The sequence below is a fragment of the Brassica oleracea genome, chromosome C2 (assembly GCF_000695525.1).
Source record: "Brassica oleracea var. oleracea cultivar TO1000 chromosome C2, BOL, whole genome shotgun sequence".
Classification (NCBI taxonomy): Eukaryota; Viridiplantae; Streptophyta; class Magnoliopsida; order Brassicales; family Brassicaceae; genus Brassica; species Brassica oleracea.
Window position 1 is genome coordinate 12514989 of NC_027749.1, and position 15873 is coordinate 12530861.

A 15873-nucleotide genomic window follows, 5' to 3' on the forward strand; every position below is an offset into this window, starting at 1 on the left:
CGTAAGCAATCTCGTGTTCGGATCCAAATGAGGTCGATCGATCTAAGAAGGAAAATAATTTGAAGAAAACATGTTTTGTATGAATCAAATTCGTGTGTAAAGAGAGTAAGAGGGAGGATGAAGATATGGAGTGAATGAAGAGGAAGATGGGTGCTTGTATTTATAGTTGAAATCCTACCGACAGTCCGAGGAAATTCCGACGGGATTCCGACGCCAACAGTTAGTTCGTCGGAATTTCCTCGGAATTTTTAAAATCCCCCAAGGCTCTCTAACGGCTATAATATATCCTCGGAATTCATCAGTTTTTTCTGAGGAATACATTTTTCCTCGGCATTTCATAAGAATATTCCGACAGATTAATATTTCCTCGGAATTTCGTCGATATATTCCGAGGAAATTCCGAGGAAGCCAAATTTTGTGTTTCCTAGGAATTTCCTCGGAAATTTCTCGGGATATTCCAAGGATTTCATTTTCCGTCGGAATGTCCGTCAGAATACCGTTGTTTTCTTGTAGTGACATGACTCGGAAACCGGAAAACCATTACGAAAAGAAAGCCATTGTCCTGCTCTAAACAGAAAAAAATGCTTCCTAAATTAAATATTCCTAACCGTCATAATTAGCAGTAACATATATCAAATTTTTTTAACAATAACATATATCAAAATTTGGTGAATTATTATTGTCATATCGACCACGTTTACGTCAATATGTTCAGGTTATATAATAAAATTTGGTGTCTGATACTAGTAGCATATCAGTAAAAGATATTATTACAAACAACTAATTATATCTAGTTTATTTAATACTTCCACGAGTATTTCAAAGTTATCAGTTAAAGCATTCGTGTTTAAATTTTTGCTTAAATTTGATTCATCTAGTAGGGTGGAAGAAAGAAACAAGTTGAAAAGATGCATGCACCACATCACAAAAAGGTGAATAACCATCACCATTCATTATGGTTCTAGTAGAAGATGGGGACATTCACTTGATGGGCTCTTCAAATCTAATTTGCAATCAAAAGTATTATGGGTCCCCGGCCCGCGTATTTGGGGGAAGCCACTAGCCAGCTTCTTCTCCAAATCTAGCCGCCCAAATTATTAGTAGTAAATAAAACACTGTAGGAGTAATGATCGGTACTGATTTAACAAATCATCCCTGGATGAATGAAAGTGTACTAATTCTTGCTCTTTAATTCGTGGTCACACAAAATAGTACGTAGCCTTTATGAAACAAATTTTATGGACTGTCTCAAGTCATTAATGTGTCTTACAAAATTAAACAATGGTTGATTTAATGTAAGATAATAGTAGTTGAGAATTAACTGTGACGAGACTCCAAGGAGGATCTCTTGTTTGATATAAACTATGCATGTCATGAGTATCATGCACTAGTCAATATGATTATGAGTCTTAGCTCCGTTCGTTGCAACGTTCAGTGAATCTTAGATCAAAAGATTTCTAATTACACATTATCTGGTTAGCCGATATTCAGATACATAATAAATGACTGGCTGAAGTTGACAAAAAATGATTGACTGATATCCAAAAGATTCTTTTATGCAAACATGGTAAACACAGATAATTAATTATAACAAATTAGAAAATTATTCGAAGAGGATTGTGCTATTGATCTTGTATTCTTGTGTTCATATCTAACTTTCTAGAATTGAGGTTTTACACATTAATTAATCATTCAAGCGGGTTTTTACCTTGACTTTCCACTATATGTTTGTATGTTGTTTGCTATTGAGTAAAAAATGCTACTCCATAAACGTTTCCCTACTACTTTTGTGAAACTTCACTATTTTTTCTGGTCGAATGTTTGTTTAAACTCACCGTTTTCTTTTCTTCGTTCTTTTTTTCTTTTGTAACAAAACTCACTGTTTTCTAAATAAAATTTTAACACTAACGAAAACAGCTTGTTCTACTACTGTCGTTTACCTAAATCGAAAAAGAAAACAAATGTGAACTAGGTTGTTTTTTAGGAAACCTATTCGTATTAGAAACATAATCATAACCTACAATTTTTGTCTTTCATAGATGATGAAACTCATAATATGTAATCATAATATGGCACATTGGGATGAGAGAGAGAGGAAGAGCAATAAAGCGTCGCTCATGTATTTCGTTGTCAGAGTAAATGATATTTCAGATCTTCGTAGTGATTAAAGTTTGAGTAGGACCCATCTCATTCACCTCTTCAACTACTTCTACATTTTTGTTTCTACTAGAATCGATTTTAATTTTTACCCAAATAAACAAATAAAAATAAAGTGTTATCCTTCAAGAGCTTAGATTCTTCTAGTACAAACCTTTGCCAGTTTATGTATATTCACCTTTTACCATTGATATGTACAGAAAGAGATATACACTGTTATACTGAGTCACTGACTACCGAACTACAGAGACGAGAGACGTGTAGGCATGTAATGCGTAGGTAGGTTGCAAGCGGAAATGAAGGAAATTAAATTTTTGTCATGCAAATGTAATAAAAGCACATAGAAAGAGACAAATATGTTATAGTATTATTACTGTTGAAGTTTGAATTTTAAATGGAAAAACGAACCGTCCTGGTCGATTATAAAATCAGACATCATATATATGGTTAACGAGTTTTTTAGGACTGGATATTTGCATGAGAGAATAAATATGACCAATATTTACCTCATTCCAAAGACGGTGCGACCGAGTAGAATGACAGAATTACGGCTCATCAGTCTTTGTAACGTGGGATATAAGATTATTTCGAAGGTGCTTTGCCAACAATTGAAAAGACTATTGTCACGACTAGTCTCAAAAACACAATTAGCTTTTGTCACTGGGAGATTAATTTCAGATAAGATATTGATTGCGCAGGAGATGTTTCATAGATTAAGAACGAATAATTCATGTAAGGAGAAAATTTTGGCTATAAAACATATATGAGCAAGGCGTATGATAGAGTTGAATGACCTTTTATTGAGGTGATGCTGCTCAAGCTGGGATTTGCACAAAGGTGGGTATCTCGGATAATGTCTTGCATTACATCGGTACAATACAAAGTTCTGATTAATGGTCAACCAAAAGGACATATTGTACCAAACCAAGGTCTTCGTCAGGGTGATCCGTTATCACCTTATTTGTTTATTTTGTGTACCGAGGCACTAATAGCGAATATAAGGAAAAAGGAGGATGAAAAGTTACTAACGGGGCTAAAAATTGCACGTGGTAGTCCGGCGATTTCACATCTATTATTTGCGGATGACAGTCTTTTTTTCTGCAAAGCCAATAGACAAGAATGTGAAACTATCCTACAGATCTTGAAAGACTATGAAAGAGCGTCGGGGCAACCGATTAATTTTCTGAAATCTTCCTTACAGTTTGGCCATAAGGTTCCGGACGCAGTTCGTCTAGAGGTACAACAGATTTTGGGCATCACTACAATTGGTGGTATGGGAACATATTTGAGAATACCTGAGAGTCTTGGGGGATCCAAAACACAGGTTTTTGGTTTTCTTAATGAAAGGGTTAATAATAAAGTTAATAATTGGACAATACAATTCATTACGAAAGGAGGAAATGGAGTTTTAATTAAAGTAGTGGCATCACCTATGCCAACTCATGTTATGTCATGTTTTCGTTTACCAAAAACGGTTACGAAAAAACTTACCAGTACAGTTTCCCATTTTTGGTGGAGTGGTAGTGGCAATACAAAAGGTATGCATTGGTTTTCATGGGATAAAATGTGCAAAGATAAAGTGGATGGTGGTATTGGTTTTAGAGATATTCAAAATTTTAATACGGCGTTATTAGCGAAACAGCTATGGAGGTTAATAGATAAACCTGATTCTCTTTTCGCAAGAGTTTTTAAAGGAAGATACTATAGGAAATCTTATCCTTTGGACCCAATCAGATCATATTCTCCCTCATACGGGTGGAGAAGTATTACATCAGCTAGATCTCTAGTTAATAAAGGGCTAATCAAAAGAGTGGAAACTGGTTCAAGCATTTCAGTCTGGAATGATCCTTGGATCCCTGCTCCTCGCCCGAGGTCAGCAATACAAAAATTTCCGAATCAATATTTGAATCCATTACTTAAGGTGGAAGATTTAATTAAAGCTGCAATAGTGGAGCTCATGATAGTTTTTTGGGACCAAATACTAAACCACTCTTGGCTCATTCTTGGAAGCTTCAATGTTCACCAAAGCTGCAACATTTTGTTTGGCAAATATTATCGGGTAGTCTACCGGTAACTAAGAATCTTCGTTACCGAGGGATAAGATGTGATACGCAGTGTCAAGTATGTGGAGATGAGGAAGAATCAATTAATCATGTGTTGTTTGAATGTCCGTTGGCATTACAAACTTGGGCCTTATCCAATATTCCCTCATGTCCTCTTTTCACAAATATGAACTATCTTTTCTGGCGGTTACCCAAGGAACCAGACTTGAATTATTTTCCATGGATACTGTGGTATATTTGGAAGAATCGAAACGCTAAAGTTTTTAAGAATCAGATAAGAACCCCTTTTGACATTCTCAGGACTGCGGATATAGAAGGTGTCTTGTGGGCTGAAGCTCAAAAAGATGCGTCTATAAATCGTGGACCCCTAGATGTTGTAGGAAAAGCTCTGCCACCTGGCATCGACAAGTGTTATATTGATGGAGCATGGAAAGAACATGATCCTTATATGGGACAAGGATGGGTCTATAGGAAAAATGGATCCACTGATACTATGATGGGTGCAATGTCTATTCGCAGGAGTCTATCACCTTTACATGCTGAATGTGAAGCTTTGGTATGAGCGATGGAGTGCATGAAGACCCTACAAGTTTCAGAGGTGGTGTTTGCAACTGACTGCTCTCAATTGGTGAAGATGGTGTCTACACTAACAGAATGACCGGTGTTCACTACACATACGGAGGAGTTTCTGCGATGTAAGGAGTTCTTTCTCAACTTTACTATCCAACATATCCCAAGGGCGCAAAATACTCTTGCGGACAAGCTGGCACGAGGTGCTAGAACTTCGCCATCTGCTATAGTTTATGTTGATTCAGTTCCTCCGAGGTGGCTCTCGGACTAGGGATCTTCTTAGTTTCATAGCCTTTTGCTGTTAAAAAAAAAATGAAAAGGGCAATGGCTGGCTCCTAAATTCAAGCTTATAAATTTTGCATATAATATATTTGTGTCATGGCTGGCTTCATATTTTCTGTTCTTTTCTGAAGAAATTTTGCAATTTTTGCATATAATCTATTTGTTCATTGATTCTCGTGAGTAATTAGTATTTAAATTTGGAGGATTGCTGTAATTATTCACTTGCTTATCGTTAGGTTCATCATTGTTTGTATTTACTTCTCTTAAGAATCGTATATTCCTATCCCTTGATGTATCTCAAAGAAAGAACAATATAATGGCGACCGGTGTTAGGGTTTAGAGCTGATTTTAGTTCTTTTTTTTTTTTTGAAACACAGCTGATAGAGGGTATGTTTTGTAACTTTGAACTAAAAACCAGTTAGGGCATACTGTGTTTTGGTCCCAATTGCGACTCTAACAGTCAAATTCACTACTACGTGAGTACTGAGTCGTCAGCTACACATACAATCTCGCACTCGTATCCGCGCTTTTCTATAACGACTACGTAATTTTACATGCGTGATCATATATAATATATATAATGCAGTGTGTGTTATCTGATGCGTTTGTTAGTTTAACCTAAACGTGATTACTTCAACAAGAAGAGTATTTTTGAGTGATGCGAGATCTTAATTCGAGTCTGGTGCTATATTTACAAATAATTTACGACGTCACAAATATTTTAAATTTGTACTCTTGGATATATCTAGAAGACTACATGCCAAAGACTTTAACCTACAATTTTATTTTAAACATTTGGAGCGAATTGTGAGTCGGTTGTGTTCTCATAACTGAAGACGTGATATATATATATATATATTAAAGCCTCATAATTCCACGATGCACGGGCTATACAAAAGATGGAACTACAAATTATCTATTTAGTCCTAAATTATTATTAAGTTCTTTTACATCATTAATCCATATCCATCAATCCATCGTATTCATTATAAAACTTTCAGAGCATTAGTCTAAAACACATCACACATTTCTCATGTTTAAAAGTGTAATATTAAATTACAAGAAAACTTGTTGGATCCCGAAAAAAGTTTTGACCAAATATTTCCTTTTGTTGTAAATATTTGCCAAAATTTAGAGGATTTTCAAATAAAAATATGTTTCAGATTTTCGTCAACAATTTTCGACGAAAACATACATCAATATATTTTTGTAAGAAACTTTCAACAAACGATATTCTGTCGATATTTACATTGAATTTGAACCTAAAAGTTTTTTCAAAAATTTCAAACAAAATTTAACAATAATTCATTAATATCAATGATTACTTTGATCGTAACAAATTTGTCAAAAAAGTTACGAAGAAATTATATCAATATTGGTGATTATAATGGTCATAAAAAATTCATTGACGATTTTCAACAAATTTTTAAGAAAGTTAGATTTTTGAGATAAATTTAATCGATGTTACATGAATTAGTTTTCGACAGTGAAAACTCTGTGGTTTCCGACAGACCATCTATAATCAACGACCACTACAAGATCCAACTCTACAAATAGATCATTTACAACATATATATTTGAAAATACAGTAAAATTATATCAAAATTACAACATTTTATTAATTAGATAGATTATTTGAGAAACATTTCTACAGGTTGCAGTGAATGGTTGTCAAAAATCTTTAAAATAAAAGAATTATTTGATGAAATTTCAAATTTTTATTCATAATTTTAAATATTGACTAAGTTTATATTTTAATTTTTTTATCTTTATTAGATAAAATTTATGCTGAATAAGTGATATATAACCTTAGAGTATGTGTTTTCAAATCTAGCTAATTCCACAAATAACACTGAAATATGTTAAGTATTAAGACAAAAAAAACTTTATATTGAAGAAAAACATCTTTATATAAGTTCTATATATAGTATTTATTAATTTATAGTTTAGATAAACTATATATTAACTATGTTTTCTAAAATTTATACTAATTACTTATTAAATTTATACTTATTACTTATTAACTATGTTTTCTAAAACATGTTTACTTATTTTTTATTATTGTATTATCTTTTTAATATATAGAATATGAATTTATTTTTAATTTATTAATTTAAATATTTTATGCTGTATTTGCAAATATGTAAATATTGTTTCTCAAGAAAAAAATGTATGCAAAATATGAAGCATGTATGATGATAATGATAAATGTGCATGAAGAAGTAGAATCTTAGGCACGGAAATGGCGTGTCTGATCTTTGAAAGCCGCCCACCATCTTTATTATATATATTTGATTCCCAAGTACTGATTTCTGCTCAACTTGCAGATACTTTGTTTCATGAACTAACTCTCTTTCTCACATTCGATTTTCTGATTAATTGCTGCAAAAGTCAATTATTATTTTTAAAAGGGCAATAAATTTCACCATCTACATATTCTTTTAGTCTTTCGAGTTTTATTTGTTTGTGATTAGTAATTATCGACACCAACTCATGACTTCTTAATTGAGACTACAGGAAGAATATAATGAAGTTTCGTTATATCATTTGAACTGAAATAAATTTACCTCAATCGTCTTTTTTCTCGTCATAGTGATGGCAAGAGCAACGGTGTTATAGAATTATTGATTTGGATTTAAGAAATAAATAGAGAAAGACAAAACGGTACGAATATAGTAATTAAAATCATGTCATAGTCTCCACAAAAGGGTACATTTATGAAATTTAATAACGTCTTGGATCCGATTCATATCTCAAATTAATATCATGCATGCATGATAAAACTTTAGTTACATTTCTATGTTTGATATATAAAATTATTCATTAACGATACGAACCGTCGATCACTTCTTCAAAATTGTGTTTGTCTCTAGTACATTGTGTTCGTTTTAGTTGCTTGAAGTCGAAAACCTTAATTCTACATTGTACAAACCTTCATGCATGTACACCTTTAACCAGTGTGGAACTCATGACAACTACACCTTTGAGATTAAATCGAAATTGATACATATATATTTCATGGGATATATATATCTGCATGCGTGTTGCATTGAAAAGAAACATACATGATTTTCCTTAATTGATCTCAATTAATTTGGGCTAGAAACAAAACATAACTAAAGGAGAAGAGACCCGTTACTTCAAAGACATTGTCAGGTAAACAATATCTGACAGCCAACACATTAACTTCAAACCTAACGTCTACCTGGTTTTGTCTTGGCTCCAACTTCTTAAATTCTTGTTTATTTTCTAAAACAATTTATTGGATTATTGTCATTAATATATCGTATATACAGAAAACCTACATAGATATTAATGTAGAAAACATTTCAAAAGAAAATTGAAAGGGAAAGTTCAAGTGAAGGGTGGCTCCTCAAGAATCAATTTGATTTTGAAGAGACAAATTGAGGCACGACTAGTATGACATCAAGTATTTATTGCCTTAGATCTATCGCTTGTCTTTTATTTTCTTGAAACAAAATGGTTTTCTCCTTGTATCAATTTAAAGATCAATTTACAGATGATGAATCTATATTGTGCTTCATTTTGCTTAACACAAAATTTATTCTTAAACTCATATTTTATTTTGTTTTTTTTTTTCAAAATAAATTGACTTGGGATGACATAAAACATGATAGGGATCCATTTGAACCGAACTAACTCTGTATAAGCCGATAGGTTTTTCAAAATTTTAAATTAAAAAAATAGTGAAATTAAATCAAACTAAATCCGAGTGAGAGATAAAAAGAAACAACGCCTAAATTGAACTGAAAGTAATGAAATGGATAGGAACTTGTACATAAGAAATAGATAGGAACTAAAAGAATGATTTTTATAAGAATGGAGATATGTAAAATAAATATATACGAAAGTGTGAAAGGTAGAGCATACAAAAAGTAATACGGATTAAAAAGTATTAAGATTTTGAAGTACAATATACGAATTAGAAAATCCAGTACGAAAAAGGGTTTAAGAAGATAATTTATAAGTTAGAGAGAGAGTTAGAGACACAACGTTTTCTCTCTACTCTTTCTCCCACAAATCACCTCGTCGCGAGTTTCTTCCTTCTGTTTGTTGCTCCGGTGGTCGGCGGTGCTTTACCTAGCTGTCGGTCGCCACCCCTCGGGCCTTCTTAGTGTTCCATGCCTCCTCTCTTGTGGTTTTCTCGGCTTCTCCATCTCCTCTTTGCTTCAACATCTTTAGTTTACCCTAAGATTGCGGCCGGATCCAGGGGTTCAAATCAGGCGGAGGGTGTGTGCTCGTCGCCTCCGGAGTGTTGGCGTGGTGGTGTATGGTTGATTTTCCACAGGAAGCTTCGTTTCAGTTGTAGATCTGAGATTTGATTTGCTGGATCTGGGTCAGATCTCAGCTTGGAGTGCTCGCCGGCTTGCAGAGCGTCGCTGCCTCTGTTCATCTGGTATGGTCTCTCCTGTCTTCTCCTCTCCTATCTCTTGAGGCGGATGCTTTTGTTAGAACTTCTCATCTAGATCTTGTATCTGTGATGAAACGACGATTTGGGGCTATCGTCTGGGACTTCTCTGTTTGGGTTCTGGTCTAGCCAAGCTTGCGACTTTCCTGTCGTATGTCGATTGGAGCTTGCTCCTCTGTTCTTCATATTTCCAGAAGGAAGATGATTCTCGTGTGTCCTGCCTCTTCCTTATATTTGAAGCTGAATCTTCTTGAGTGTTTGCTATTTTGAGGGGACTGGAGTCGAGAGCTTAAACCTCCGCTTGTCTCAGGTAGTATCATCTATGTGCCTCCCATGCTCGCTTCTCTTGCTCGGTTTAGAACTTCCGGAAAGTCGATTTGTCATCTTCTGGAGTTCTTGCAGCGTCTGGAGTGGACTCCATTGGTTGTTGATGGCCGGACCGGGACCTAGTCAACCCCGCTTCGCCTGTCCACCTCTTGGGGTCGCCTTCGGGACAAACCGAGGCTCCTCGGTTTGTTCTCCGGCTGTTCTTCTCCTATGATGTTCACTCTTCGTTACAGGGTCGGGTGCGAAGGCTACGTGAAACTCAACTGGAAATAGATGGCTTCACACAGCTCCTACTTAGCTAAGCTTTACTCATCTCCTTAGGGATATGGCTAAACCTTTATTGTCTTGCAATGTCTTTTTTAACTTTTTTGGGGCTTTGTTTAGATCTCTGCTTTAGATAGCATCCTTGATGCATTAGGATTTGTTTCAAAACCTGATTGTATCCTCTGTGTCATTACCATTGCCATCATAATGAAATTTACGTACTTATTAAAAAAAAAAAGATAATTTATAAGGGCATACGCAAATCACCAAAAGTGTAAAAGAAAAAGAAGTTGCCAAAACTCAACTCGACTACATGATTTATAATATGATGGCTAAAACTAGCGAAGGCTTTGCTAATATGCCGATATGCTTGAAATTGCAAAAACTGTCTAAAGTTTATAGGTTATTTTTGTTAATAATGCGACTGTACAACATACTTAACAGAAAATATGCGACTGTACAACATATCATTCAATTGATTGTCTCACGAGAGAAGGCGCTAAAATAAATGTGAATGCAGTTAATTTCAAATACCTTTTTCTTTCTTTCTTGTATATGTTTACTTGAAAACCGGGATTGGTCGGACCATTCGCAACCCATATATAAACGTAGATTAAATACATATGAATATGCATGTCCGTGTTTGTATGTACAAAAAACAATTATACCGAGCTTGTTACTATTGAAAACTTTACGCAAAAACATATCCATAAAAATCTTTTCCTAAGGAACTTATGAATATTTTACTGCATATATTCAACCTTTATTAATTTTCAAAAAAAAAAAATATTCAACCTTTATCTCTCTATTTTACAATAAAACGTTCCCTATATTTATATCTAAAACATAAATGACACACACCCAAAAAACCTAGATACTCCCCAATTTTCATCCAACGGCACAAACCGCATAAAAAATAACCCCATCAAAATTTTATAATATATTGAAATTTGATAGCGATAGTTTAGTCCTCGATGAATGCTAGTCCCTCATATTTACTCCTTTTGGCATCCTCTCTCTCTCTCTCTCTCTCTCTCTCTCTCTCTCTCTCTCTTATTTTACTATTTTCTTGTATCCAACCATAAGACAAAACAACGAACTAGGAAGAGAGAGTGTGAGTAAGAGATTTGTAGTCACAATGCAAGAGATAATATCGGATTTTCTTGAAGAGTGTGAATTCGTTGACACTTCACTAGCCGGTGATGATCTATTTGCTATCTTAGAGAGTCTTGAAGGCGCCGGAGAGATATCCTCCACGCCTGCATCTACACCTAGAGATGGAATCGCAAGTTTAAACGAGTTAGTAAAGGATCAAATCCATGAAACTTCATCTCCTAAGAGGAATAAGAGGAAAAGACTAGAAACCGACAAAGAAGAGGACGAAGAAGAAGACGGAGAAGGAGAAGGGGAAGGGGAGGAAGATAATAAGCAAGATGGGGAACAAAAGATGTCTCATGTAACCGTGGAACGTAACAGGAGAAAGCAAATGAATGAGCACTTGACGGTTCTACGCTCTCTTATGCCTTGTTTCTACGTCAAACGGGTACATGTTCAATGCATCTATACCTTTTCTTAGCCAGTACTTTGGTATATGAGTTGTTGTTGCGCCTGACTAATTAGTCTTCTAAAATATTTGTTCAATTAATCTTTTTGGTATACCTAACTATCATATATCATTTCTTAGAAACATCAATTACAACAAAAGCAGCATATCTATTGTTTTATGAATAATGACAATTGTTGAACACAAAAAAGAAATAATGACAATTATAAAGACCTTTGGTCCCACTAATAATCTCTATTTCTTTTCTTTCATGTCACAGTGTGATAGATAGAGTGTCCTTATTATTAACTTATATTGTTTTTTCTTTTGATCATGATAAAAGGGGGACCAAGCATCGATTATAGGAGGAGTTGTGGAATACATAAGCGAGCTACAACAAGTTCTTCAATCTTTAGAAGCCAAGAAACAACGTAAGACCTACGCGGAAGTCCTAAGCCCGAGACTAGTCTCGAGCCCTCGTCCTTCACCGCCTGTCCTAAGCCCGCGAAAACCGCCTCTTAGTCCGCGCATCAACCACCTTCAGATCCACCACCACCTCCTCCCTCCCATAAGCCCTCGAACCCCTCAGCCCACAAGCCCATACCGAGCCCATCCGCCGCAACTACCACTCATCCCACAGCCTCCTCTTCGTTCTTACAGCTCATTGGCAAGTTGTAGCACCTTAGGGGATCCACTTCCATACTCTCCAGCTTCATCTTCTTCCTCTCCTTCAGTTAGTAGTAACCATGAGAGTAGTATGATAAATGAGCTCGTTGCTAACTCAAAGTCGGCTTTGGCTGACGTGGAAGTTAAGTTCTCAGGAGCTAATGTGCTACTTAAAACGGTGTCGCATAAGATCCCTGGACAGGTTATGAAGATAATCGCTGCTCTTGAGGATTTGGCTCTCGAGATTCTTCAGGTTAATATTAACTCGGTCGACGAAACCATGCTTAATTCTTTCACCATCAAGGTACGTAAGAATAATCATCCTCATTAACTGTTGAATCTGTTTTAAATGAATGTCATATATGGGGAGGGAAGATATGGCAGAGTACTATAACATGTAGAAATATAAGAAAATTAGTGTAGATACATAAGTCTTATTATCTACATTGTATTTATACATAAATGCACACAAAGGTATGTCAGATTGCTCACAAGCATACAAAACAAGCTTCTTGTTGTTTTATATATTTTTACTCAAAATTTTAATAATGCAGTTGACTTTTTATTTGAACCAAGGCGTGAATTACACGTGCTCCAATATCTTATTTGCAAATTCATGCGTTTTCTATCTATGTGAAAATTGAAGAGTATTGTTTTTTTTTTTAACACAAAGTATTGTAAATCTTAAAATTCTATATAAATGACATTTATTCAAATAAGTCAAGCTGATGTGGTTTGCTGGTTTTGTCTATTGGTCAGACTAGATTCTACGTCCGATAGGCGAATGCATACATTCTTCAATAAATAATATAGTCTATTGTGATTTAAAGAAAATGTTATGATATATATAGAAAATGATATATATATATATATATATATATATATATATTGTTGTTTTGACAGATTGGAATTGAGTGCCAACTAAGTGCAGAAGAATTGGCTCAACAAGTTCAGCAAACTTTCTGCTAATAAAAGAAGGATTAAATAGGTCTTCCACATAAACCCTAACGAGAGATCAGTACTTACTCACTTTCTCTCCTCATTATCCTTTCAATTATTTTCAAACATTCCTACAAACATATGTCGTTGTTTTGAATAACATTGTTATTTAATATTTTAAACACAGTAATCAGATATATAACAAATATAAATGGGGTTTTACAAGTTATCAGCTTCATATATAACATCCTTCGTCACATGTTATTTTATTTAAGTTGTAACAGTACTCCTACCATGTAACTTAATCTTTTTAATTACATCGAGAATTGTAGCTTGTAAGTTCATGAATGAATATGTGTCTGGCTTTCACGTGGATTTATTTATTTTAACTTGAATGCAATAGTCAGTATTCTAAAGAAAACTTTTGTTTAAAAGATACATATTTTATATTTTCAATGCAATTTTTGTCAACTAATAATGAGAAATTGTGAAGTTTAAGAACATTAATTGCATTTTTTAAAATATTATTGGTTTAAAAATATAGGAAATATAAAATTACAAAAGACTATGCATTTATAACTAAATTTTAATATGTTTTATTAAAAAGTATGAAAATTCTAAAACATGGATCTTTTATGAACGGAAAGAATATATTTTATAATTGGCTTTTTGTTATACTTTATTTTTTGAATGAATATAAAATTTATTCAAACAAAATGATACTTACACCAAGAGCTCTTATTCTGAAAGTGTTTTTTTTTCTGATAGTAAAAGAATTAAATAATGAAACCTATTTTGCTAGAGCATCTTCAATGGTAAACTTCATATTTTTCTTCAAAAAAGAATATTCTAAGTATATTCTATCACCACTTTATAGTTTATTTATTAATAACACTTTATCTTTTATCAAATTTACTAATTTTACTCATCTATTTTGTTTTAACATTAATTCGACCCAACTACTATTTACCGTAAGTTAATAATTATTATATGATAAAATTATTACACATTAACATAAATAAATAAACAAAAAAATTAGAATTTATAAAGAAACACTAAATACATATATCTCTAAGTGTTTAACAAAAGTATTTTAAAACAAAAATTGAGTTTATTTTATTCTAAATTCTTCTAAATCAAACATAAGATACTTAGTTATTAATAATTTCATGTTTTTCGTTATTAACATTCAATTAGATAAAAATAATCATATAAACTTTAAAATTAATTGGATGTCATTAACACTTCTAATTTGTTAAGTGCAATATAACAATAAATAAAAGTTAAGAATTAGTTTGTAAACAAAAAATTTTATTTTCAAAAAATGAAGAACATAACAGTATTTCTTCAAATTTGAAGAAATATTGTTCAATTATTCAAAATTCAAAGAAATGAATTAAAAAATGAAGTACCATTAGAATAAAAAATGAAGCAAAAAATAAAAAATAAAACACCATTGGAGATGCTCTTATACTGTATATATACTACTTATCTAAATATTTTATAGAATTTTGTTATGGATAATTTACATATGTGGATGGCCATTATAATATTTATCTTCTAGAATATTTTAGATATTCTAGATCTTTAGATTAAATTAAAAATTTCAATTGTATATCTATATAAGTATTTATTACTCATGTAATAAACACACAAAAAATATCTTCCATTCACAAGATTTATCATCACAATAGTTTCTTTCGGTCGCAGTGTCGTTTCATTCTCCTATACTTTTGGTCGTTCAACAAGGTTAGTAGTAGTCTCACTGCTTGTGATTCCAATAATCGAGCATTCATTTTTTTTTATTAATTTCCGTTAGAATACTATGCCGATCAATCTAAACATGCATAGATATTCATTGCTTTGATAATATAATTATGAATCAGCTGTATTGTTTGACTTAGTTTCATTCATATAATTATATGTTTGTTTTGGTAAAATATAACGATTAATATTTACTTTTATATCTGATGATTTATAATAAATTTACTATAACATATTTAGTCTCAAAATATATCTATTTTAGTTATTCCAGTCATGTATGTGTTTATTTGGTTAATATAAGCCAATCCAGCGATGTTAAACAGAATGAGATATTAGGAGAAACGCAATGATTTTTCAACCGAATCAGTAAGTTTAAATGTTAAATTAGTATGGTTCAACTAAAATCGAAAGCTCAATATGAAAAATGACTAAACTGGTGGAAGGAAAAGTTTTTACTTTTTAGTGTATGTGAGAGTTAGTTACGTTTGGACCTTTTTTTACTTATATAGTTTTTATTGAGTATATTGATATGTTGTTTGTCATCTTGTTGTTTTTACTTTTGCATTCCTCAATTCATTTGTTTTGATAAGTTTTTGATATGGTTATTTTACTATCAGTGGTAAGTTCACTATTACATTATATATGTATCATATTTACTATGGTATTATTTATATCTTGGTTCCCTACCAATTATGTTTTTCACGCTGTGATTAAATATTTTTATGTTGTTGATTTAAATTTTTCAGAGTAACTACATGATGTGATACTGTTCTTCTATATTTTATTTAGTTTTATTTTTGATGTGTATTTATTTGATTAAGATTGTTTTTTTCTACTCTATTATTGTTCTATTGTTTGAAATAATCTTT

General features: G+C 32.8%; 1 protein-coding gene across 1 annotated transcript; it reads left to right on the forward strand.

Annotated features, from left to right (window-relative positions):
* The first annotated feature begins 11119 nt into the window (after nt 1-11119).
* LOC106325162 (transcription factor SPEECHLESS) lies at nt 11120-13619 on the forward strand. The gene is made up of 3 exons (XM_013763187.1): nt 11120-11635; nt 11979-12605; nt 13205-13619. Exons 1-3 carry the CDS (start codon nt 11231-11233, stop codon nt 13268-13270), a joined length of 1098 nt encoding a protein of 365 aa, XP_013618641.1. The 5' UTR covers nt 11120-11230; the 3' UTR covers nt 13271-13619.
* The last annotated feature ends 2254 nt before the right edge of the window (nt 13620-15873 follow it).

What these genes read in the sequence shown, in the direction of transcription:
- LOC106325162 (XM_013763187.1), top strand. Translation starts at nt 11,231, where the DNA reads ATGCAAGAGATAATATCGGATTTTCTTGAAGAGTGTGAATTCGTTGAC. An exon ending in CTTGTTTCTACGTCAAACGG is followed by an intron (nt 11,636 to 11,978) that starts GTACATGTTCAA and finishes TCATGATAAAAG; the next exon opens with GGGGACCAAGCATCGATTAT. An exon ending in TTAATTCTTTCACCATCAAG is followed by an intron (nt 12,606 to 13,204) that starts GTACGTAAGAAT and finishes TTGTTTTGACAG; the next exon opens with ATTGGAATTGAGTGCCAACT.